This window comes from Rhamphochromis longiceps, linkage group LG23 (assembly GCF_057381845.1).
Source record: "Rhamphochromis longiceps isolate RC_006_pf linkage group LG23, R_longiceps_female_GT1.1, whole genome shotgun sequence".
Classification (NCBI taxonomy): domain Eukaryota; kingdom Metazoa; phylum Chordata; class Actinopteri; order Cichliformes; family Cichlidae; genus Rhamphochromis; species Rhamphochromis longiceps.
In genome coordinates, this window is record NC_140578.1 from 20,452,407 (window position 1) to 20,479,105 (window position 26,699).

General features: G+C 39.4%; 1 protein-coding gene across 1 annotated transcript; it reads left to right on the plus strand.

Moving 5' to 3' along the window:
* The first annotated feature begins 1,699 nt into the window (after positions 1–1,699).
* LOC146641820 (NACHT, LRR and PYD domains-containing protein 3-like) lies at positions 1,700–24,244 on the plus strand. The gene is made up of 14 exons (XM_085399747.1): positions 1,700–3,725; positions 8,353–8,490; positions 8,575–8,660; positions 9,546–9,657; positions 11,312–11,410; positions 12,076–12,154; positions 13,235–13,463; positions 13,628–15,437; positions 15,703–15,876; positions 16,166–16,321; positions 18,988–19,161; positions 19,703–19,858; positions 21,517–21,563; positions 21,727–24,244. Exons 2-14 carry the CDS (start codon positions 8,402–8,404, stop codon positions 22,266–22,268), a joined length of 3,753 nt encoding a protein of 1,250 aa, XP_085255873.1. The 5' UTR covers positions 1,700–3,725; positions 8,353–8,401; the 3' UTR covers positions 22,269–24,244.
* The last annotated feature ends 2,455 nt before the right edge of the window (positions 24,245–26,699 follow it).

Consider the following 26,699-nt stretch of genomic DNA (forward strand, 5'->3'; position numbering starts at 1 on the left):
TCAATTACTCAGCTGAGGAGTCTCTGATATTTAAGGCTGGGAAGCAGAACGGGTCTTCACTGGATCATTAAGTGAGACAAGTCAGTATTACTTCTCATCTTACGAGCTAATTTCCAATTTGAGAGTTTCGCGTTAGTGATTAATCCTTTTTGTGAACAGTTTCCCCGGACCAACTGCCTTTCCTGTGTGGAGTACAAGTGTGACAGCGTGTGGGAGAGTGTGAGAGGATTTCCCCTTCCCCAATTGGCTTTTTGGACCCTGAGGTTTCCCTCTTCACTTGTATATAGCTTGCACTTTGGTGACCTGTAAATAAACCGCTTTATTGGATGTAATCCCATCTGCGCCTGAGTCCTCCCTAACTCGTGACATAGACTATACTAGCACAGATTCAGTAAAACCAGAGTTATGATAAAAAATATATGCAATGTTTTGTTTTCCTCCTGAATAGTGATGGCCCGCTTGAAGCTGAAGCTCCGGTGCGTGTGTCAAAAAAATCAACACACTGCTCCAGAAGCACTGTGTCGAAGCTTGATTCGTTTGGCCAGAGTCACGTGATCAGTGACGTCCGAAGCTTCATTTAGAACCTAACTGCTTCGGTATCTGATTCAACGGTTTATAAGCAGGTGAATCATTCGCGGGATTTGTGGAGTGTTTTGATGGTGACAGATAGCGAACCACTGATCATTCCACTGAGAGATTTGGAGCCAGCGAGGGATAGGAGGTTCTGTTGTGTGGGAGTATTTTGAGTTGATTTTGGTCGATGGGGTGGGTTTTCCAGCTTTGTGTTCTGGCTGTTTGCTTGTGTTTTGTGCGTGTTCATTTTATCTGGAAACGGGAAAAACTTAAAATGTCAAAAAATCTGCTTTTCATAATATAAATATCATTAAATAACTTTAGAAAGACTTCCATTTGACTCGTAACATTTAATGTTATAAAAAGATATATTTTATTTTTAAAATAATCTTAAAATTTTAGTCTACAAAATGTGCAGCAATTTAATTTATTTATTCTCTTTAGCTGATAGTTCGTGGGGCCCAGGTAGACTGTATAACTACATCTCTACCACTTTTTCTGCACTCAATCCTCTTCGTACAGTGGAACAAATTCTCTTCTTAAATAAAAATGAAAAAGGGTTACCTTAAATGCATCTGCAAGTTCATAAGCATTTTCCCTTTCCATTTCACAATCAATTCTGCCCCCAGGTCAAAAATATGTATAGGAAAATTTCCCATATATAATATTATTTATAAATATACCCGTCTAGCGATTAATTGCACAAGTACATGGAGGCAGGACCTCACAGCAGAAGCATACTCTATAATGTGCATTATTATATGTTTGTTATATGTGACGTGGTATTTTTCAATTATTGTATTTACCAACATCAAGAAGTCACAAGCAAAGAAAGACCAAACCATGGTGCATGTTTAAACAGGGAAAGTTTACTGGTCAAAATTATTTATTAAACAAATAAACCACATTTTTTAACCCCAAAAAATACACGTTCAAAGCAACACAACAGCAGCCTAATATCAGACAGAACATAGGCCTGCAGGTATCAGGCTGTTTTTCTCCTTTATCTCATAGTGGACAGAAATTATTTTTGGAGTGGCACAAATAATTTGTGTGGCATCAAATGTGATGCAGAACAGCTGATTGTTCTGTAAATAGTTTGAAATGTTTATTTTAAAAAAACGCCTTGGCTGCATTTTTAGGTAAACAGCTGCAAAAACTTTGTTTGCAAAACTTTTTTGAAGAAGTAACTATATAATTAATTGCCCAACATTGGTCATTATATACTGTATTTTGCAGACAGAGTTACAGGACTCTCTCCCAGACCACAGACTCATACTCATAATACAAGTCAGAGCTTTATAAAAATAAATAAATAAAAAAGTTGTGTTTTCAAAATTGGAGTTCAAGTTATTCTTACTTCCAATAGTGTTAACATACTACACAGGTCATGAACAAGATTTTTTAAATTTTCATTGTAAGTGGGCTAAAACAGTTAATTAAAAATAGTCTAACATAAATGTAAATGCTGTAGGCAAGGCAAGGCAAGGCAAGTTTATTTGTATAGCACAATTCAACAACAAGGTGATTCAAAGTGCTTTACAGAGACATTAGAAACAAAAACAAATAAAAAAGCATGATTTAAAATTGATTAAAACAAGCAAACAAACAGACTAATTAACAAACAAACAAAACAGTATATAAAATTAATGTAATTTGATTATTTTAATAAACCATGTAACTTGGATGGATTTGATGCTGGTGTGACCACAGTGCACACGTCTGATGTCGCTCACAGTGGTCCAAGGGATCGCTCAGGGAGTTTGTGTGTTCGCTCAGACACATGAAAAATTAGAGGGAACATTGGTCACTTGTGTAAAAAGTTGTCTGCTATTTTACTAACACTGTAAAAATAGTATAAAAAGGGGCGATCGTGGCTCAAGAGTTGGGAGTTCGCCTTGTGAACCGGAAGGTTGCCGGTTCGAGCCCCAGCTCGGGCAGTCTCGGTCGTGTCCTTGGGCAAGACACTTCACCCGTTGCCTGCTGGTGGTGGTCAGAGGGCCCGGTGGGGCCAGTGTCCGGCAGCCTCGCCTCTGTCAGTGCGCCCCAGGGTGGCTGTGGCTACAATGTAGCTTGCCATCACGTGTGTGTGAATGACTGGATGTGTAAAGCGTTTTGGGGTCCTTAGGAACTAGTAAAGCGCTATATAAATACAGGCCATTTACCATTTAAAATTGTTTACAAGCAAAAGAAATCAGATTGCACTTAAGTATGTCACTATTGTCTGTCAATAGCCACCATCCACCTCTGTAAGAAGAAATCTATATAGGTTTAATCTAATGTGAAGCTTCTGTTGTCAAAGTGAGTCAGATCCACCTGATATGAATGTGTGCATGATGTGTGCACCTCACATAGCTTGAGAAGCAATGACTGACTCGACTGTTATGTTAAAACAGGTGTAGTGTTGTAGTTGTTTTAGGATTAAACGACCTGCTCCCTGTCTCTGCTTTCATCTAGTGGTTAAAAAATGCCCTAATATATCTGTAATGCTGGGTTACTTTAAATGAAAGCAGGTGATATTCTAAGTTCAAAAGTAAATAACAAGCTAATACAATAAGAATTCTACAAAACCTGTTAGCTAAACTGTGGACGTGAGCTCTGTTATACCAGCTGTTTATGGTTGGTTATTAACATTATTAATTCATTATACCATGGCAGCTCATTGTAAATTTTATGAAATGTGATAAGAACTCTGTTTATGATTAATGGTATTGAGAATGCTGTTAAATATAAAAATAAACATATTCTGTACTGGTTTTTTTTTTTTTTTTTTTTTTTTGGTACCGATTGGAAGAAAACAAATTCTGCATTGCATATTATCTTGTTAATATATATTTTTATCTAGCTATTGCACACATATCAATCTTCTCTGTATTTCTTTAAACGTTTGGATGATTTAAAAAAATATGAATGCTACAGGTGAAAGTTTAAAGGCTACAGTCTGTAAAATTAATTGTGAAATCTAAAGGGAGACGTCGTAGCACACCCACTCGGTTGGTTGCATCGGACAACGCGCGCGCTACCGTACTGGACAGGGCGCGCGGCTTTGATCGAGTGAATGGTTCGGGGTTTGCCCCCAAACGCCTCTTTGATTGGTTCTTTTCATTTCGATGGAGCTCATTGAACAGTGTCTCCTGTGTCTCCTGTAGGAGGTAAGGGATCAGTCTTTCGTGATTTCCTCGATAGCTCACGTCAGTTTGCGCAGTTGGCGTTAACGGACTGAAAGCTGCAACTGGGAAGACGGGAAGAAGCTGGCTGGCCGCTGGAGAACCTCGGACTGCTTTTATTAAAACTTTGGAAGCTTAAAACCTTTTCTGCGTTTGTAACTCGCGGTAGTTATGATAACGATTTACAAGACTTAACGTCTCTTTATTTATTTTATCCTTATGATCTGAACAGGAAGTACAAGGACAAGCCAAGGCTGACGCAGACAGATTTGATTAATAAATCCCTGCAGCCGCTCCTTAACATAACGACGTATCCGCATCTGTCTGTGAGCAAACAGGAGAAATGTCTGTGCTGTGTCTGTAGTTTTTTATCTGTATGGGGCATGTTTCGCATTTTGTGGGTCTCAGTAAAGTTTATTTGAAAAGGAGGGAGGGGACTCCCAGCAAGTCCCAGCCTGCCTTATCATGCGTTCAAGTCCTGTAGAAACTGAAGAGTGGCAAGTCCCTCCTCCCTGCAGTCACTGACAAATGTAGTAGGTGGTGGCGGTCCTAGCCTGTTTGGCGCCCTGGGCGAACACTCCCTCTGCCCCCCCCCCCCCCCCCCCACACACACACACACACACACACACACACAAAACATATTAAGGATTGTACATTAACATAAAAACATAACATTAATGTAGTTACTATGGACTTAATGCATACATATTATTAAAATATGGGCTATAACAGTTGTATTGATGTATAGCAACTTGAAATGCTCCCACAAATGGCACTACAACATGTAAAAAAATAATATAAGCTCTGGCGGACTTGGTTCTATGGTAGGTCTTAAAGAGTTAAATAAATATCGTCAAATAATCGAGATCTCAATTTCAGTGAAAATAATCGTGATTATCATTTTTGCCATAATCAAGCAGCCCTACCCATACAGAAAAGAAATAGTAAAAACTTATATGTGATTTACTCATGAAAGTGGCCACTTTCATGAGTAAATCATATAAGGCTTACATGATTTACTCATGAAAGTGGCCACTTTCGCATTACTTTCATACATTGTTTTAGTAAGTATCCAAAACATACAAGTTTCATTATATAATTTTTCAAGGGATCTTATATCTGTTTTCACACTTATATGCTTTTCATACAAGTTTCACACAAGACAGATACAAACTTTATAAGATTTATATATATCTTTTCCATATGGGTAATCTTTTGCTCGTTTCTCCTCCTTTTCTTTTCTCTTTTTTTCTAAACTGAGGACCTGGTGGCTTTGAACTTTTCTTGTCCATCTTCCATTGGTTTTAATTTTGCACTCCAGTATGAACACCCATCCCTCATTCAAATCATGAATACATAATGGACTTGGATTTACAACATTATAAATGAAATGGACTCTATTTGGAAGCAGCAGGGCCCCCTCCAGTCCTTTCGACGGCTTGTGTGTGAGACTTTAAATCATCCAACTGTAAATTTTACATTGTGATTGATCCCTTTACCCCTAGTCCTAAAGTGTATATTTATTTTCTTACTCTTCTTATATATCCTCCTGAGACCCAGCAGTTCATTTTTGCGCACTGTAGTACACATTTAGTTTTTGCTTGTATCTCTCATACTCTACATGCCACTCTGCTAAGTCCTGTTGTTTCTTAGAGAGGACAAGTGTACCTTTAAAATGATGTCACATGTGTGGGGTGTGGCCTTGCCAACTATCCTTTTCCCTCCTTTTCAAAATGGCTGGCATCCCTACAAGCACATTTTATGGAAGAAGGAAAGGTAAGCATGATATTTACATTTAAAGTGTTTTTGCAACTCATATTTTGATAAATTTTCAAAAATAAACATCTAGTAAGTAATTTGAGGAAGTTTTCAGAACTAAGCTTATTTAATTTCACAGAGCAAATGACTAATTTATTAATGTGTACTCCAGTGCACGTCAGGACTTTGTACTTATTTTTATTTCACATTTTTCTAGTAGACAGCTCTTTGACAGAGGCAGAGAGAATTCTTAACAGAATCATTGAGGGAGATTCAGACATAGATCTTTCAGAAGATGAGAGTCATGTGAGCCAGACAGGAGAGGGTGAGAACCCAGATGAGGGACCAGACGAAGATGACCAAGATGCAGGGCCAGATGTAATGGAGAAAGACACAGGGCCAGCTGAAATCTGCCGTCGTCCTATCTGGTCCAAAACCAACATGTAGGAGAATCTGGAATTTTTGATTTTGAGTACAAAAGTACCAGTAACATACAGAAATGTTTTACAGTAAATTAATTTAACTTGTAAAGATAGTGTAAAAGTGTTTTAAGTGAACTATATCGGATATTTGAGTATAAATAATTTTTCTGACTTTTGTTTTGCTAAGTAATTTTTCTTTATCTTAGGTTCATGCCTGTGTTGGAAGAATGCAGAATTCGAGATGATGGCACACTAATGACACGTAATGATTGGAGCCCACAGCAGTATTTCCAGCAGTACATTGATAAAAAACAAATTCAGGACTTGTCCTTCTTCACCAACCAGCGTATGGTACGGGATTCAGGGTGTAGTTTAAACACAACACCAGAGGAGATCAATACCTTTTTAGGAATCTCTGTGTACATGGCATGCCTTGGATATCCGAGAATTAGAATGTACTGGGCTGCCAAAACAAGAGTCGCAATTATAGCTGATTCCATGACACGTGATCGTTTCTACAAGATCAGGTCCTCGCTGAAAATGGTTGACGATCTCAGTGTGCCAGAAAGCGAAAAGAAAAAGGATCCCCTGTGGAAAGTCAGACCAGTTCTAAAGAGGGTCCTCCAAGGTTGCCTCAATCTGCCCAGGCCAACAAAGGTCTGTATTGATGAACAGATCGTTCCATTCACTGGCCAATGTCCAGTTCGTCAGTTTGTACCTGGAAAGCCAAATCCAACAGGATTAAAAGTGTTTGTTCTTGCAAGTCCAGGTGGTTTAGTGCTTGATTTTGAAACCTACATGGGAAAGAACACCTTCACTCAAGTCCAACAGATGGGAATAAGTGGAAATGCAGTCTTGCGTTTAACAGAGACACTTCCTAGAGGATCACTAGTCTACTTTGACCGGTATTTTACCACCATCAGTCTTCTGGATGCTCTTAAAGAAAGGGGCCTTCTAGGTACAGGAACAATTCAAAAGAATCGAATCCCAAAAGAGTGCCACTTCACTGCTGACAACATCCTGAGCTCAAAACCAAGAGGTTCGTCAGAAATGATTGTACGGAGACCTCATGAAATAGCAGTCACCAAGTGGATGGACAACAAGCCTGTTGTCATGGCATCAACTGCTCATGGAATTGAGCCCCAGGATACCTGTTCCAGATGGTCAAAGAAAGAACAGAGACAAATCCAAGTCCCAAGACCTGCAGTGGTTGCAGAATATAATATCAACATGGGAGGGGTTGACCTATGTGATCGCATGCTCAGCTTCTACAGAATATCTAGCCGGACCAAGAAGTGGACTGTTCGCACCATACTTCATTTCATTGATCTGGCCATCACCAACTCATGGCTTCAATATCGACAAGGCAGCGAGTAAAATTTAAATAAAATCTGTTAAAAACAAAATTGTTTTTGCAATGTGTTTTTTACCAAGCCAATACTTGATTTATATTAAAAAAATCAAAATCAAAATACTTTTTTTTCCTGGGTCTCAGGAGGATATATTGTTTGTTTACTTCCACTGCTGTAACTGGAGCCTCGTCCTCTCGTCTCTCTATATACTGTACTTATATAGCGGAGATGACAATAAAGTTTTACTTTGACTTCAGCAGCGAGCAGGTGCACCGAGGGCTCTCGCGCTCACTTTTCATGTACAGAATTTCGAAAAAACATCGAATTATAAGCCTGTATTATAATGTCTGGTGTTTTCGTGTTTGTTGGTTTGACCTCACAGCCGATTGTTCATTCAGTGGGCTGGTTTCAGTCCTTATGCAAATGTATTGTTTATGAGATTGGGGAAACCTGCAGTCAGCTGAGTCTGAAGAAGTCACCTGGATGAGTGACTAAATGTTTCTCCCACTGAAAATGCTGCGTCCAGATGAACAGAATCAACTTTTTTAAAGTGTTCTTGAGAAATAGCTCTCCAGGCTTTCCAAAGGTCTTTTGAAAGCTCTTCTTTACACGTTAGCTACTTTTTACTCATTTTCAGTCCAGTTCTTATACCTGAGCCTTCAGAAGAATTTCTTTTTATCGTTTTTTTGCTAAGCCACTGTAGACTGACGTATGAATCATTCAAGCATAAAAAGGCATCTAACCCTTGGGTTAGATCAACTTGGCAAAGAACCAGTTTAAATTAAATTAAATTTAAATTGTATTTTTGGGTATTTTGTTAAGATAAAGAGACAATTTGTTCTCATTTCTGTAATTTAGTCTATTAAATAAAATGACATAATATAAGGTTTTCACTCAGCATGGTTTGCAGCATGTCCTTCAAAAGAAAAAAAAAGAGTGATACATACTTTCAGTTATCAACTGAAATGTTTGAAAATGGACTGGAGGTTCCAGTTAAGCTGAATGTATCATGTGTGCTGTGCTTCATGACAGGAGGATTTCAGTTGATGTGCACACGAATGATTTGTGTTTCCTCTGCAGGTGAAGGTAGAAAGTGTGTGTGAGCTGTTGTGGATGTGAATTCAGCAGCATGGATCAGTGTGAGGACAGAGAGGAGGGAGTCCCTCCCTCTAAAACCACTCTGTGTGGGGAACATGAGAGCCAGACCAAAGCTCAGAGGTGAGATGACCATCTCTAACTGTCCAGGACTCTAATCCATGTCAAAGCTCAGCACTCACATCACTGCTCCATCATTATTCACAGGAACCAATCTGGAGCTGAACCCAGCTGTGTGTCCTTAAAGAGTGACTGGTCAAAGAGTATTGGTGGCAATTTTAAAGAACAACCCTGCAGAGAGGTAAGCTGATAGTAACGTGAACTCTGATAGCAAACAATTTGGTGTCTGATTTAAATGAACTACTTGATGATGTTTCATTGTCGCCAAAGTAATGGTACATGGCCTGCATTTGTATAGCTTTACACTACATTCAGTCATTCACACACACGATGGCAAGCTACATTGTAGCCACAGCTGCCCTGGGGCGCACTGACAGAGGCGAGGCTGCCGGACACTGGCGCCACCGGGCCCTCTGACCACCACCAGTAGGGGTTAGTATCTTGCCCAAGGATATTTGGCATGCAGCCAGGATGCAGCCTGGGATTGAACCACCGACCTTCTGATTAGTGGCCGACCTGCTCTGCCACCTGAGCTACAGCCACCCCATATACGGCCTCCCTATACGGGGTCATATGACTGTTGGGATTTATTTGTGTAAATCTGTAGTTCTCCTTAGATCTTCACTGAGTTCTTTGAACTTTCCTATTGTGCAAAGTATTAGTGAATCTAATGAGTGCTTTAAAACAAATCCCTTTTATACTGCCAAATAGAAACCTATCAGAAATTATCAGTTGGACCTGGCTGCAACAACAGTTTTATGTTTAGAAATCAAGGATATACTGTCCACTTTCATATCTGTCTCTTTGGCAGTAAGTGGTTCTTTGTTGTTTGGTTTGTAAAGCACTTTATAAGTGAGGCCTCGCATTACTTTTCTTCACTTATGATACAACCCAATATCACGACAAAGTGTGTAATAGATACGCTGTGTGTGCACTGTGTCCATTTTACACTTTGCTATGAGAACAGAGCCAGACCAAAGCTCAGAGGTGAGATGACCATCTCTAACTGTCCATGACTCTTCTCCATGTCACAGCTCAGCACTCACATCACTGCTCCATCATTATTCACAGGAACCAACCTGGACCTGAACCCAGCTGTGTTTCCTTAAAGAGTGACTGGTCAAAGAGTATTGGTGCTAATTTTAAAGGACAAAACTCTGCTGTGGAAAGGTAATCTATATCTGTATATATTTTTATTTTTTCAGTAAACTTTCAAACACTGTTAAAAAAAACAATTCTTTGATCTTCGGGCTGAAGGAAGAACAACACTCGGTGTTTTAATGCCCACTCAACAATCTCTTTAATCAATACAATTCTCTTTATTCCATACAAACTCTTTGAGCAATACAATCATCTGGACGGGAGATGTGCAGAGGAGGAGGTCCTGCAGATCTTGAAGTGTCTGACAGTTACACACACTCTTATAGCCTCGACCCCCACCCGAGTCATAAAACCTAAACATTCACATTCTTTCTCTCCCTCTCAGGCTATGTCCATCATTTTCTCTCCGTTTTGGCCTCCTGTCCACATTGAGACGGCATTTTTGTCACGGTCCTGGGTCAGTGACCCAGTGTTTTGAGTTTCTTGCGCCTCTGAGTTTTTTGTATTATGTTCTTAGTTCTCTTTGTTGTCCCAGCTTATTCTTTAATGTAGTGTCTTAGTTTCGTTTTCTTGTATTCTGTTTAGTTCTCTGAGTATTTAGTAGCTGCCCTCTGTGTCTCTTTGTTGTTGGTGTTGTCTGTGTTTCTTAGTTGCTCTGTCTCCCCTAGTCTAGTTCGCGTCTCTGTGTCATACTTCCTGTTTTACGTTGAAGGTCCGTGTCTTATGTGAATGTGTTCAGTTTACGCTTCCTTGTCTCGTCAGTTCTTATTTCCCCCAGCTGTGCTCTCCTTCTGTGTCTCATTCCCCTCGTTACTTCCCAGTGTATTTAAGCCCTGTGTTTCTCTGAGTCAGTGTCGTGTTGTCCCTCATGCTGTGTGGATCTCCCTGTGTCTCACTGTGAGTTTTAGGTTGGTGTTTCCTAGTTTAGTTTGTATTTTTTTTTTCCCTGCCAGCCAATAAAGCTGTGACTTTGAGTTGACACCTTGAGTCTGAGCGCCTGCATTTTGGGCAACTCTGTCAAAATGACTGAAAACGCTAGTGTGGACACGGAGCATTTTCGTATGAAAACGCCGTTTTCGAATATCTCCGTGCTAGTGTGGACGTAGCCTTAGTGAGCTTCAGTTATGACCTTGGCTTTCAGCATGTTTTGTTCTCCCTAATCAGACAAAGCGGGCCGTGATTCTATGCAAACAGTATTTCTTTATAAATCAGCAATATAAGGTATCATGAAACAGTGTAATATTCCATTCCTGTCTTTTCTCAACATAAACAATCCATTAATTTTATTATATGTACATGGGGATTTTCACAGCTCAGCATCCAATATCAAAATCCGCTGGGGCCGTCCCAGCAGCACACATTTATACACAGACATCAACAACCTTGTGATCCCTCTCTGTCTCCTGCCTCCCTATCTTGTGTCCTTGCTGCCCACTTCTTCGCACACTATATTCTCCTGAGTTTGGCTTACCAACTCCTTATCCCACTAACGGCAGCTTTCTGTCGCTCCTGCTTCTCACATACATCTCTGACCTATTCTTCCAATTCTATGTGTGTGCTCGATGTGTGAATGTTTAGTAACTTGACCTATGACCTACTTAAATGAATAATGAATATAATGCTTTACCATGGTTCAACAACTAAATCCCAACTACTGCGATAATACGATAATCTATTCTCACACAGCTCAGCACTCACATCACTGCTCCATCATTATTCACAGGAACCAACCTGGACCTGAACCCAGCTGTGTGTCCTTAAAGAGTGACTGGTCAAAGAGTATTGGTGCTAATTTTAAAGGACAAAACTCTGCTGTGGAAAGGTAATCTATATCTGTATATATTTTTATTTTTTCAGTAAACTTTCAAAAACCTAACCACTGATGTAAGAGGCTTTTCTGTCAGAAAGCTGGTCCAGCAGGTGTAAACTTTGTACTTTGGCTCAGAAAACAATGTTGGTAACAACCAGTCGAGTGGCATCAGGTCTTGCTAAGTGGAGGCAGCCCTTACTGCTATTAAGAATTGGATGTCAATAGAGACTCTTTTTTTTTTTAACCAGCTGCTCCTAATTGCCCCACCATTTAGCCACCGAACAAAGGGCTATGGGGCTTTTGCCATTTTACTGGCAGCCTTTGTTTTAGAAGCCTTTGAAGTTAAAATCTAAGCCACAAATCACTTATAGGTTTCTTTCTTGATGGCTTAGGTAAAGTCCAAGAGACTATTTTGCACCTAGTAGCCACAAATCAATTATTAATGTCTCAAAGAAGTCCATCAGTGCCGTGATTCTATCTTATATGAACATCTGTCTTAGCTGCTGGTAATCAAGCTAAAACAAATCATTCAACAATTCAAATCATCACTGTAAAAAATTCTAACACTGGTAAAACATGATTACATGGTTTTCCTTTCCTCTTAATTAGGAAGGTGGGATTGTAAAATAGTTTTTCTGAGAAGTCTTTTTTTCTCTCTTATTTATTCATCTCTACAGAGAGAACAAGAATACCTCAGAGGTTCCCAGTGATCAGCCTCCCCAGGAGCATCAAGCACACCTGGACTCCATATTTATGGTCTGTAAATATACAAACAGTACTTTACATCTGTTCACAGTCATTTCTTAAAAATTTTATGCATGTTCTTACAACCAAACACAGAAGCAAAAAGCGTGACTATTTTTGAAAATAGCTTCAAAATTCAGATGGTGCAGCAGCAAAAATATAACTGTATGGTATTTACATTGTATTTCAAGCTCTAATATTTCTAAACCACTTGTTAGTTTTATTTAAAAAATACTTTTAAATCGTTACAGAAAGTTGTATTATAATAAAGTGGAAGCAACTGGAAATGAAAGTCTGACTGCACTGTGCCAAATGTAAAGTTTAGTGGAGGTTTGATTATGGGATTTGTTTGTTTTTCAGGGTTGGGGTTCGGCTCCTTAGTGCTGATCCTGTGTTTTTTCACAAAATTGTGTGGTATGACCAAAGGTCTCCACTTTGGTGTCATCCATTCAGAGTCTTGTGGTTTGTTTGGATGCAGCTTTACAAACCTAAGCTGTGCTGTTTTCTTCTCAGAAAGGAGAGCTTTCTCCTGACAACCCTTCTAAACTTGCAATATTTGTTTCTCCTTTTTCTAAATGTACTGTCATAAACTTCAACTCTTTAGCTCTTGTGTTTTTTTTGCTGTTTCTTTGAGAATTGTACAGTCTAACCAGGTTTGCCGCGACATCCACACCTTGGAAGACTAGCAACTGACTTATTATTTTCCACTTGTGAATAATCTTTAGGATGATGGCCTTCAAATTGTTTTCAACTTGCTTTAAAACTCTTCCCAGATTGATGGGTGTGAATGCCCACATAAATGCAGCATTGAGTGCAAAACAAAAGAAATGGTGTATGCAGACCTGCAGTGCTCAGCAGGAATCTTAACATTCCCTGAGACATTTTCCTCCATCACCAAGGTCTAAAGTTAATTTATTCAGCTTTTAAGGGGGATCTAAAAACAGCAAACTGACACCACACGAAGCCCTGGAATGATGTATAAATAAAACAGATTTTAATTCCAGCTGGATTGTAATTGTTTTCAACATGGTTCTGATGTTTGTATCTATGATTTCAGATTTATTGAGTCATTCATATAAATTTCTGTTCCAGCTCCTGGAGGAGAAAATCATCACTTTTGTGAAGAATGAGTTAAAGAAGATCCAGACAGTTCTGTATCCAGATTATTCAGAATGCTTAAACTGCCAGACGGAGGATAAGGAGATTTTGGAGTGTGAGGATGAAGAGCAAAGGCGTACCAACAGAGAGGCATTTATAAAGATCACACTGCAGTTTCTGAGAGGAATGAAGCAGTATGAGCTGGCTGACCGTCTGCTGAGCAGTAAGAGGATTTTTCTAAACATAGAAGCTGCTGGTTATACTAAGACATTTACTAATGTCTGAAGGATTACACCAGCACATATGTAAACACTCATTCTTTAGAAGAATTAAATGGTGGGATATTTAATATATAACTTAATCAGGTAACATATTGTCTGTTTTCAGGCAGATTTGCTCCAGTTTGTCAACATAATCTTAAATCTCAACTGAAGAAGAAGTTCCAGTGTCTGTTTGAGGGGATCGCTAAAGCAGGAAATCCAACCATTCTGAATCAGATCTACACAGAGCTGTACATCACAGAAGGGACTGCAGAAGTCAATGATGAGCATGAGGTCAGACAGATTGAAACAACATCCAGGAGACGAAAACCAGATGGACCAGAAACAACAATCAGACAAGAAGACATCTTTAAAGCCTCACCTGGAAGAGATGAACCAATCAGAACAGTGTTGACAAAGGGAGTGGCTGGCATTGGGAAAACAGTCCTAACACAGAAGTTCACTCTAGATTGGGCTGAAAGCAAAACTAACCAGGACATCAAGTTCATATTTCCATTCACTTTCAGAGAGCTGAATGTGCTGAAAGAGAAAAACTTTAGCCTGCTGGAACTTGTTCATCACTTCTTTACCAAAACTAAAGAAGTAGGAATCTGCAGCTTTGAAGACTTCCAGGTTGTCTTAATTTTTGATGGCCTGGATGAGTGTCGACTTCCTCTGGACTTCCACAAAACTAAAATCCTGACAGACCCCACTAAGTCCACCTCAGTAGATGTGCTGCTAACTAACCTCATCAGAGGGAACCTGCTTCCCTCTGCTCACCTCTGGATAACCACACGACCTGCAGCAGCCAATCAAATCCCACCTGGGTATATTGACATGGTAACAGAGGTGAGGGGGTTCACTGACCCACAGAAGGAGGAGTACTTCAGGAAGAGATTCAGAGATGAGGAGCAAGCCAGCAGGATCATCTCCCACATCAAGACATCACAAAGCCTTCACATCATGTGTCACATCCCAGTCTTCTGCTGGATCGCTGCTACAGTTCTGGAGGATGTGGGGAAGAAGAGAAAAGAGGAAACAAGGACAGCACTACCTACAACCCTGACTGAGATGTACATCCACTTCTTGGTGGTTCAGGCAAAAGTGAAGAAGGTCAAGTATGATGGAGGAATGGAGACAGATCCACCCTGGAGTCCAGAGAGCAAACAGATGGTTGAGTCTCTGGGAAAACTGGCTTTTGAGCAGCTGCAAGGAGACAACCTGATCTTCTATGAATCAGACCTGACAGAGTGTGGCATCGATATCAGCGCCGCCTCAGTGTACTCAGGAGTGTTTACACAGATCTTTAAAGAGGAGAGAGGGCTGTACAAGGACAAGGTGTTCTGCTTCATCCATCTGAGTGTTCAGGAGTTTCTGGCTGCTCTTCATGTCCATCTGACTTTCATCAACTCTGGAGTGAATTTACTGGAAAAGCAACAGGAAACCACCCAGAATTTGCAAGAAGAAGAATCTGCAGACACTTGCTTGTACAAGGGTGCTGTGAATAAGGCTTTACAGAGTTCAAACGGAAAACTGGACTTGTTCCTCCGCTTCCTCCTGGGTCTTTCACTTCAGACCAATCAAAGTCTTTTACATGGGCTGCTAGAACAGACAGGATGTAGCTCACAGACCAATCTGGAAACAGTTCAACACATAAAGGAGAGGCTCAGTGGAAATCTATCTGCAGAGAAAAGCATTAACCTGTTTCACTGTCTTAATGAACTAAATGAACATTCTATATTGGAGGAGATCCAACAGTCCCTGAGATCAGGAAGTCTCGCTGCTGATAAACTGTCTCCTGCTCAGTGGTCAGCTCTGGTCTTTATCTTATTATCATCAGAAAAAGATCTGTTTGTGTTTGACCTGAAGAAATACTCTGCTTCAGAGAAGGCTTTCCTAAGGCTCCTGCCAGTGATTAAATGCTCCAGCATAGCGCTGTAAGTCATAAAGTTTTCATGATTTAAACACACTGTTTTTGTTATTCTGTTTAGCACAGTTGTGTGCTGTCTAGTTTGATGTAAGATTTATGTGCCAATTAGAAGCTGCACTTAATGTATAAGCTCATTATGTCATCGGGTTTCTTAGGGTAAACTGGTAACGATTTAGCATGTGCTAAGTTGATGATTTATATAGTCCATGTATAATCAAAAGTTCATGCTGTGCAGTCACATATTATTTTCTTGTCCATTGTTGTCTCCTCAGACTTGGTGGATGTAACCTCTCAGACAGAATCTGTGAAACTCTATCCTCACTACTCAGCTCCCGTTCCTCTTGTCTGAGAGAGCTGGACCTGAGTAACAACAACCTGAAAGACTCCGGAGTGAAAGTACTGTCTGGGGGACTTGAGGGTCCACACTCTAAACTGGAAAAACTTAGGTTACGATTCTTCAAATCTTTCATGATATGTGTAAAATTGTTCTAGTTGAGATCCTAGATATTACATATTAAATTATCAGGACTTTCTCACTACTTTCTTTTCATGTGGTCTGTTTAGGATCTTTTTTTTCTCTTTAATTAAAGAAATGACACTCATGAAGCACTTTGAGAGTTCAGGTAGAGTAGACAAGCGCTATCTAAGAACCAGTACATTTACCATTTACCACGTGAGCACCAGTTCAATTTTTTCTAATTGTTTAATAGTTTCTGTCATGTATGCTGTCTGCAGATTGTCAAGTTGCTCAGTCACAGAAGAAGGTTGTAGTGCTCTGACATCAGCACTGAACTCCAACCATTACCACCTGAGAGAGCTCGACCTGAGCTACAATAATCCAGGAGAGGCAGGGGTGAAGATGCTGAAGCAGCTCCGACTGGACACACTCAGGTGTGCAGAGGCTGTTTGTAGCCACAGTGTCTGATAGAGGAAGATGATTTTGAAAGTTTTTCTTACAGTCACACATAAAGTAGCCTTTTTCATTTAGCTCATTATAGGAATTCTACTTGAACGTGAACAAGAAATAAGTGAAGGGTTTGTGAATCTGTAGCTTCGTAGTCTCACGCAGCCTATTTGTCCATATGCTTATGAATATAAATGCGAACCGAATAAGCAGAGGGTATGTTTTGAGGATTCATATGTTCCCCACCACCTCTGGATAACAAGCCATGCCAAGTGTTTTGGGAGGGGTTTGTTTTGTTGTTGTTTTTTGTTGTTTTTTGTACTGGTTTACTACTTTACAAATGACTAAGCTGCTAATGTTTTATTACTATATTTGGCTGCTTTTAATGATATGGACAAGGAGGATTGAAAGTGGACTGCATTACTTTGAACCACTATTTCCAAAGAACATGCTTAGGTTGGGCGATATGTAAAAAAACTTCCAACCGATGCAGGTGATATATTCACGTATGCACAGACTTTTTGATGGGCGGAGCAATGTAATGATGCACATATTGATTTGCGCGTTTAGAACACAGATGAAGTCCAAACATGGACAAAGTAATTGCCAAATTGCACACTGGAGGAAAAGGCACAGATAGAAATAGACTGTTACCTCAGTGAAGAGTTGTTTGGTCGAGTGTGTAAAACAGATAAACACTGGAAATGCCTGTAAACACGGTTATAGTGGAAAAAATAAGCCAGTTTCTCTTTGTTTCCTTCCCCACCATAGTGGGTTTTTTTATTTGATAAAATGCTTTTGTTTTTTTTTTTAACATAGGCTACTGCTGTTCTTTCTTTCTCTTATTTGAGTAAATCGCTCCAGCACTCTAAGGAGGGTGCATTTGCTCACAGCTGAAGGAGGGTGACGTTAAAACAGCGCTATTATTTGTTTCTGTTGACTGCTTCTGTTAGCTTCAGCCAACATTATTAGCAAATAAATAAATAAATCACCCTTGTAAAAACGATTGAGCCTATTGTCAATAGTCGATATATTCCTCCAATCGCCCAGCCTTAGTGCATGCAAATAATTTGTATTTCAGTTCTCAACTTTAGACTTTAACTTTGTTATACAGGTAAAACAATTTATTGCAATTAAATTACAATCAATTGATTATTATTGTATTCACCCTCTGGAGTCGACGGACGCACCGGCGCATCAAAATCACATGACCAATTTAAGACGACACAGCTACAAGATGCTGCGACTCAGTCTCCATTTCAATTTGGGTCGAGAGTACGGACTTCAAACGATATACCAGTTTTTGAATTGTGTCAATGGGCCACGTAAAGCCAGGGTTATGATAAAAAATACACGCAATGTTTTTTCTGAACAAAACAGTGGTGTTTACAGCGGGAAGAACGGTAAAAACTGTGTTTTCTACAGACAGCGCTAGCAAACACTCGCCACTTGTGAGTGAAAAAAAGGAAAAAACACCCCTTCCCTATTGGTGTTAGAGTTTACCATGCGGCACTTGGTTGTTTAGGGAGAAGGGGAAGTTTTAGGAGTGACACCCGCAACGGAAAGCGGGCGAGCAAAAGAAAGAGAGAGAGCAAGTTTTCATATGTGAGACATTAGTGACGTTTAGCGTGTTTGGAGGCTAGAGTTAGTGTGTTGTGTAGTTATTGTTTTGTATTGTGTGTCAGTTATACTGCTGAATGTCACATTTGCTCCAAAAAAGCCATCAAATGCAGATTCCAGTGTAAACGCTGTTCCCACATGGAAAACAGGACTGATACACCTCCTGCTGTCAGACCTGCAGGGTTTAGGCCTGTGGTGTTCTCCTCTGTTTTATACTGAACACAAACTAGTTTTTTGGACTCGCACAAATAATTTGTGTGCCTTCTCATCTGATGCAGCACACATGATTGTTCTGTAAATAGATTTAAATGGTTATATAAAAAACGCCTGAGGCCTTGGCTGCATTTTTAGGTAAAAAGTACCTTATAACTTTGTTGTTTGCAAAACTTGTGCATAATTTTTAGAAATGTACAATTTCTATTTGCATTTCAAGTTATGAAAATGATTCGTTAAACATGTTTGTGGGTTTTACAGTAAAAAATATAACTTTTTTCTACTCAGATAAATTTTTTTGTCTGAAGTTAGATCAATTGTGCTAATATAGTATGCCAAAATGAAAAAATAACTCAAATTTCAAATATTTGAGGTTGTGCTGAAAATAATGATACAAAATAAGGCAAGATAAACAGTTTTTAAAGGTGAAATATAGAGGTAAAATCAAAAGTAGTCAAAAACAGCCAGTTATACCCTGGACCCCAGAGGGCTAATATTATTGTAATAAAAATGAAGTATAAAGTATAAAATGACCATAAATACGTCACTGCGATTTAGTCGGATGTTAAAAAATATAAATTTTATTTTGTACAAATAATGCACAAAGTGTATAAATAATAAAATGTCTTAAGGATATTTGGAATAGACCAGCAAGGATTTAGCATGTGCACAGTTAATAATCAGTATAGACTGCACATTTTAACGTTTTTTTGTTTGTTTGTTTGTTTGTTTGTTTGTTTGTTTGTTTGTTTGTTTGTTTGTTTGTTTGTTTTGGTTTGTGTGTTTGTTTGGGTTTTTTTACCTCTTGTTGTCTCAACAGACTAAGTGGTTGTAACCTCTCGGACAGAATCTGTGACACTCTATCCTCAGTTCTCAGCTCCCACTCCTCTAGTCTGAGAGAGCTGGACCTGAATAATAATGACCTGAAGGACTCGGGAGTGAAAACACTGTGTGGTGGACTAGAGAGTCCATACTGTAAACTGGAAATATTCAGGTCAGGATTCTTCAAACTTTTCATATAAAGTCCATTTAAATCATATTCAATGCTAACCTATGTGGCTAACCATGGCTAACCAGGACTATTGTTGATTTATTCTGCTATATTCTGCTATATTATTAAAACTTTATCTAATAACAGGATTTCTTTTCACACAGACTGTGTAGCGTCGATTTGTTGTTTTTAATTTGATGTAATTTATTACAGATGTTCACATTTTCCTCAGAATCAACTAGTAATTCACACCAGGCTTTTTCATTGAGAGTAATTATCTGGTCAACTTTTTAAGTAGTGCTTAAATCCCTACAAAACTAATGACACTCATATGAGCATCAGTTCTACTTTGTGTAGGGCTTGTCCTAATTCTTACTTTAATAGTTTCATTAATTGAACAAATAAACTTTTAGCTCAAAATATCTCTGTTAAAGCTAACTCTGCGCTTCAATCGATCACATATTTGTTAAATGGAGGTATTGTTTCTCGCTATTTGACTGCGTCACTGTTCTCTTATAGTATCTGTCACATGTGCTGTCTGCAGATTGTCAGGCTGCTTGATCACAGAAGAAGGTTGTACTGTTCTTATCTCAGTGCTGAACTCCAACCATTCCACCCTGAGAGAGCTCGACCTGAGCTACAATGATCCAGGAGAGGCAGGGGTGAAGCTGCTGAAGCAGCTCCAACTGGACATACTCAGGTATGAAGTGGCCTTTGGCAGCCAAAGTGCCTGGCAATGGAGAAAGAGACACTCGAGGAAATAGGAGAAATTTCTTCACTCATCAAGGAGCTTTTTTTTTTATATATATAAATTTTTGCTCCAAGCCATATAAAAGAAAAACAAGTCTTACATTTGTGTGAATGTTAAATAAATGAACACTGGTTTGTTTGTTTGTTTGTTTTGTTTTTTTACTTTTAGTACCACACACTGCTGTGCTTGAGGCTAGAGTGGTTTATTTAATATCACATCAGGATTTTTATTTGATTGTTTTGCACAAACAAGGATTGAAAGTTCTCTGTGTAGCTTTTTTTATAATGGCAATTTTTTTTTTTCTATTACTTTATGATTAAGTAGACCAATATCGATATAATATTTATAATTCATTTGTCACAGTGAGCCGAAGCAGACTGTTTGAATTTATGAAGAGTGGACCCAAAATGCAGACACAGAGGAACGTGGAACCAAAATTTGAGTATTAACAAAAAGCGAGCCGTTTAATGTGGCTGATGAAGAAATGAAGAAAGTAATATATAAGGCAAACAAAGACAAGAATAAACAATAACCTAAACCGAGGAAACTAAAGATAAACATAAAAAACAAAAACATGAAAAAAAACATGAAACTTGGCATGGATACAAAGATACCTGGAACATAGAAATATGGCGCAAAAGACAAAAGATGGCCTGACACTGAACAAAGGAAGACAGAAGGCTAGTACGCAATCAGATAATGGGGGGATGGGGAATAGGTGGGAACACAGCTGGAACAAATCAGACCTAACAAGACAAGGGGAAGCAAAACACAATAAAACAGGAAACGGCATGGAACGCAGACATGACAACATGGACAAGAAGACAAGAAACATGACAGACTAATAAGGAAGACATACGTGAAACATAACTAAACTTAAGGCAACCAAATGATAATCTTATTACACAACATACACTAAACAAAAATATAAACGCAACACTTTTATTTTTGCTCCCATTTTTCATGAGCTGAACTTAAAGATCTGAAACATTTTCTACATACACAAAGGACCCATTATTATCAAATATTGTTCACAAATCTGTCTAAATCTGTGTTAGTGAGAACTTCTCATTTGCCGAGATAATCCATCACACCTCACAGGTGTGGCATGTCAAGGTGCTGATTAGAAAGCATGAATATTGCACAGGTGTGCCTTAGACTGCCCACAATAAAAGGCCACTCTGAAATATGCAGGAAGTGTTGTTTTCAATAAATTGCATGATCAAAAAATTTTTTCTTCTTAACATCCAACCATGCAACATATAATTTGCATATTTTTGGTGCAGCGTGTTTTGGGGTTTGAAAATGTTGAAACGTTTCTCCCACTGAAAACGCTACATCCAGATGAGCAAAATAAACTTTTGGAGGTTTTGATCAGGAACTTTTTAAATTTGGTATTAGTCAGTATAATGAGGCTTTAATTATCTTTCCAGAGACTGATCTAACTCAGGGTCTCTCATCCAGTGTCCTGAGCTTTCAATGTAAGCTTTCACTTTCTGTCATACAGACTTTATCAGTGTCTAACAGTATGTGTATGAGAGCGATGTAATGTCCATGTGTGCATATTGAAAGAGACAGTGCTGGTCTGACCCCCCTCCTCCTTTCAGGGTGGAGCCTGCTGGAGGCCGATGGTTGAGACCAGGTCTGAGGAAGTGTAAGTGTGTTTTTAATGTGATTCATGAAAACATTCAACCATCTTCAAACTGTCACATCACTCATTCACATCTCTGATGTCAAGAGTCATTATCAAAGTGTCAATCAATGAACGGATGATGGATCAATAACTGCAGCTGGACTGTGTTTGTTCTCTCCATCAGATTCCTGTCAACTCACATTCGACACAAACACAGTGAACACAAAACTGAAACTGTCTGACAACAACAGGAAGGTGGCACGTGTGGAGGAGGATCAGTCATATCCTGATCATCCAGACAGATTTGACTTCCATCCTCAACTATTGTGTAGAGATGGTCTGACTGGTCGCTGTTACTGGGAGGTCGAGTGGAGAGGAAACGTTTATATATCAGTGAGTTACAGAAGAATCAGAAGGAAAGAAAATGCTAAACATTGTTTGTTTGGATGGAATGATCAGTCCTGGAGTTTGTATTGTACAGATGATGGTCCTCATTCTGTCAGGCACAACAACAGACAAACATCCATCTCCTCCTCCTCCTCCTCCTCCTCTGTCTCTAACAGAGTAGCAGTGTATGTGGACTGTCCTTCTGGCACTCTGTCCTTCTACAGAGTCTCCTCTGAAACTCTGATCCACCTCCACACTTTCAGCACAACATTCACTGAACTGCTTTATCCTGGATTCAGAGTCTTGTTTGGGGCCTCTGTGAGTCTGTGTGGCATTTGATAAGAATCTTCACCTGTTTGAGATGCACAGAAGAAGAATTTAGAAAATACTCAGACATTCACAAGTTTAGTGAGCAGCCAGGCTTCAGCCTGATGTCTGATTGGGTGCGTAGCCTCCAGCTTACTTCCACATGGATGGCGGTCGTAGCTCAGGAGTAAGCAACATTTTATTTATATGGCACCTTTCAAGACAAGGATAACGAAGTGCTTCACAATAAAATTTAAAAAACGGAGCACTAAAAAAAAGACTTAACAAAAGCAAGTCTAAGATGATGAGTTTTTAGTTGTTTCTTAAAACAACTCACAGACGCTGTTTCTGGAAGTGTTCCTGAGCCCATGCACTGATATTTTATTGCAGCGCTAATGAAGGTAATAGCAATCTCACTGATCTGAAAATGCCACCAAAAACGCAAACTCATGAGTTGAAGAGGAGTCGGAGGAGATCATGAAATCGCCAAATTTCATTTTGGACGAACTGAGCAAAGTGGCTAAACAGCAAGGTATGCTACATGTCCTAATAAATGAGATTAAACAACTAAAAAAACCTGATAAAGGAGAAGGACAAGAAAATAGACTGCTTGGAACAGCGGATCGAGGGCCTTGAACAATACACAAGAATGAGTATTTAATCATAAGTGGACTAGAGATGTAACACTGAACCTACACCAGATCAACAGCTGGCAGAGGTAGAGACGGTGAAGATGCCCCAGCAGAGGAGCTGCAAACACTTGAACAGCAAGTGATAAATTTCTCCAAATGAAGAATGTGAGTATTCAGAGACATCATATCACAACATGTCACATGCTCTGTATAGATAGTAAAACAAAGCCCATTTTGAAGAAGCTAAAGAGGACTGGTGTGTATTTCCAATGAACATTTAATGAAAAAAACTGCTGAAATTGCAAAACAGGCACGTAGCCTGAAAAACAAAACAAGATATAAGCACCATGACCGAGGAACTGCAAAGTAATGATAAGACTCCTAAAGAAGTGAAAGTTCTGATAATAAGAGAACTCAGCGACTTAGAACAATACAAACGATCAGGAGTCTGCTCTTTACTGGAAATGTGATGACTGGATATTATGAATAATGGATGTGGAAACATAAATGACAAGGTTGGATTATATGTTTCCATGAAGAGGAAGACTTTGATTATGAAAAGGACTATCAAGGTGGTTATAATTTCTAATAAATACATTACTTTTAATATCGCTGTGTGGTTTTCATCTGTAAAGCTGAATAAGATCAGAACAAATGTCAAAAGAACAAAAGTGAGGGCAGAGGTAAAAAATGACATGATATTTAGAATCTGCATATATGATTCCCTATATACTTTAATGTTGTTACAAGCCTGCAGTAAGAACTGCAAAAACTGTTTTAAATAGTTGTATATAGGATTATTATTATTATTATTAGGATGATTATTACTTTGACCTTCAGCTCAATCATTGACCTTGAAAAAGAGGTCAGAGGTCAAATGTTGCATGATATTGTAAATCTTTCTATGGGACTTTCTATATGGTGACATTTCACACCACACTTGTAAGAATCACAGGTTCTGAGTTATGAGGCTTTTTTGTCAATTCTCAAACAATAACTCACTAAGCTGACCTTGAAGACCTCAGTGGATGTAAACCAAATTTTAATGGATTGTTAACACCACCCCAATCTCCAAAGTTTTATCAGAATTCATTCAAAACCTTTTGAGCTGTCAGTAGCCACTGGAGGGTGCTCTAACACTGCAGATAAACTGGAGGAAGACCTCGTTAGCTCATTTGGTTATAACTAGAACAGATATAACAGTTGTGTTTCATAAAGATGCTGAAAGTACACTTCACACGTCTGATGACATGAAGCTGTTTTTCAGACTTCCTTAAACTCCTCCTGAAACACGAACACACCGATATGCATATGTGTAGATTTCAGAGGGCACACGGGGGACACTCAAACATGTGCACATCCTAGTGTACATTTTAAGTAAACCACACAGAGATGTATTAAAATGAATGAATCTATGAGTGATGTGACTTGGTGACACATTTAATCAAAGTTAAATAAAATCAGCTCGTTTTCTGGCTCAGGATGAATTTGATTTTAGGTGTTTGGACCTCCTCGCTGTCAGCAGGTGTTGCTGAGTGTCTGTAAATCCTTGTTGTCTCTAAACTATGCTGCAGTTAGTGATGAGTGTGCGTTCATCCATACACACCGAGCTTCCTGCCTGTGTCAAGGAGCTGCTAATTAGCCTGTGTGTAATTTTCATTGTTGCCAATTACAGCCAGAGGGGCTCTGTGCGTGTGTGTGTGTGTGTGTGTGTGCGTGCGTGCGTGCGCGTGCGTGCGTGCGTGCGTGCGTGCGTGCGCGTGTGTGTGTGTGTGTGTGTGTGTGTGTTTACATTCAATGCTAACGAGCCGGCATGCCTTGCCAAGCGGTTGACCCACTTCCCAAAAGGAGGTCCCAAAGGACTAACACACATGCGCACACACATACACACACAAAACCACAAAGTAGTGGGCATGTCCATCAGGTCACATGATCACATCTCTCAGCCTCATCTTGAATCATAGGGTTGAAGGACTAGTTTTGCTTAGGAAGCTGACTGAGGTGGCTTCAATGTTTCCTTTATTATCTCCCTTAGCAGAGAAAACACTGGAGCTTCTCTGAAAAGAAAGGACATAATTCCATCCCATAATTCACAGTGACACTGTCCTTTTCATTTCCTTGTGATGTAGACCATGTAAATGTGAACTATTAGTGCATTTTCCATTTCATTGCAAAACCCACTGATTTGTTTTGAAAGTTAGACTGTTAAACACTCACATTACGCTGCTGTGATAAAATCCTCTGTGATTGCATGAAAAACATACGTTTATATATGAACAGTTCCTTTAGTCAAGATTAAGAGCTATATTTGCATGATTAAAGTTCACTCCATCCATCCATCCATCCATTATCTGCTGCTTGTCCATGTCTGGGTCATGGGAGGAGCAGTCTCAGCAGAGAGACCCACACCTCTCTCTAACAACGAGGCATTCCCAAACCAGCTGAGAGGAATAATCTCTCCATCTTGTCCTGGTTCCATCCTGCAGCCTCCTCTCAGTTGGAAATGCCGAAAATACCTCACCTCGGAGGCATCTTGGTCAGGAGACGAGGCTTTACTGTCATCTCCCTGTCTGAGAAGAACGCTCATTTCTGTTTTCAGGATTATCATGACTAAATTTTTACTTTGAAGGAGCCAGGACCTTACCTGGGACCTTAAATGGGGGGGGGAAATGGGTAAGTATCAGTTAGGAGCACTTAAACTTTCAAAATAAGAGTGTCTGCACCAGTAGAGCAAGATGGACATAGTAGTATCTGTATACTGCATGCAGTACACTACAGCAAAAAGTAAATGCCTGTGAGGCATGCAAACCAATCAGCACCCAAAGGCACCAACATAACCAACTGTAAGTGAACTAACCACAGTTTAAATGCACTTCACAAAGTCTAATTTCAAGTGAAGCCATACTTTAATACATATAGTTTATAAGATTTAAAGCTAAAGCCAAAATACCACAGCAGAACCTTAAATCACCAAAGTTTAAAAACGAGGCTCATCTCAAAGGCAAACCTCAGGACTGATTTACATTTTTTTAAAACAACAACAGAAAGATAATGTCAGCATATTTATTCACATATGTAAAACACTTCAACTACAACAAATTCATTACATGAAAAATTCATGAAATTCATTGAATATGCATTATAATATTATAATAACAATAAAAAGAAGCGCTGCTGTTTCCTAACTCCAACTGAGGTCTTTATCATGTCTTAAAATGATCACAGTGAAACTCCACTGAAGCTCCAAACATTTGGCTTTTGACACTTAAGCTTTAAAAAAGCCACATGGGGAAATGAAGTGCAGTGCAGGTTTTTGCATTTGGTTCCTTGTTCTCCACGACACTGATTTGTCAGAATAAGATTTGTTGCCTCTTTTTCCAGGTGGGCTCACTGAGCGGAATAAACTCCGTCACCTTTTCTGCTCCTCGCTGTTAATCCAATTATCTGCAAAGTGTCCGGACCACCGCCTTCCTCACCTAAGAAAGAAGCCGCGAGCAGGAAGACGCCGCTCTGTTTGCTCCAGTTTTGGTCCCACAGGAGAACACACACACATATGCACACACACAAACACATTTATCCATATGAAGTGATAATCAGCAACTGCAGACACATCAGGGTCGCTCATCAGTTCACAGCCCTCTGAACTCTTTGTTTTCTCCACTGGCCTCAGCATACATGTGTGTATGTGTGTCATATTCAAATAAAGCTTTATTGAGCCCTGAAGACGAACTCTAGTTCCTCTATTAAGAGGTCAGAACACACACTGAGCATCGTACTGGCGGACAAAGAGTCACAGTTTTTACCTTTTAAGTCTCTTATCCAGCATGTTTGA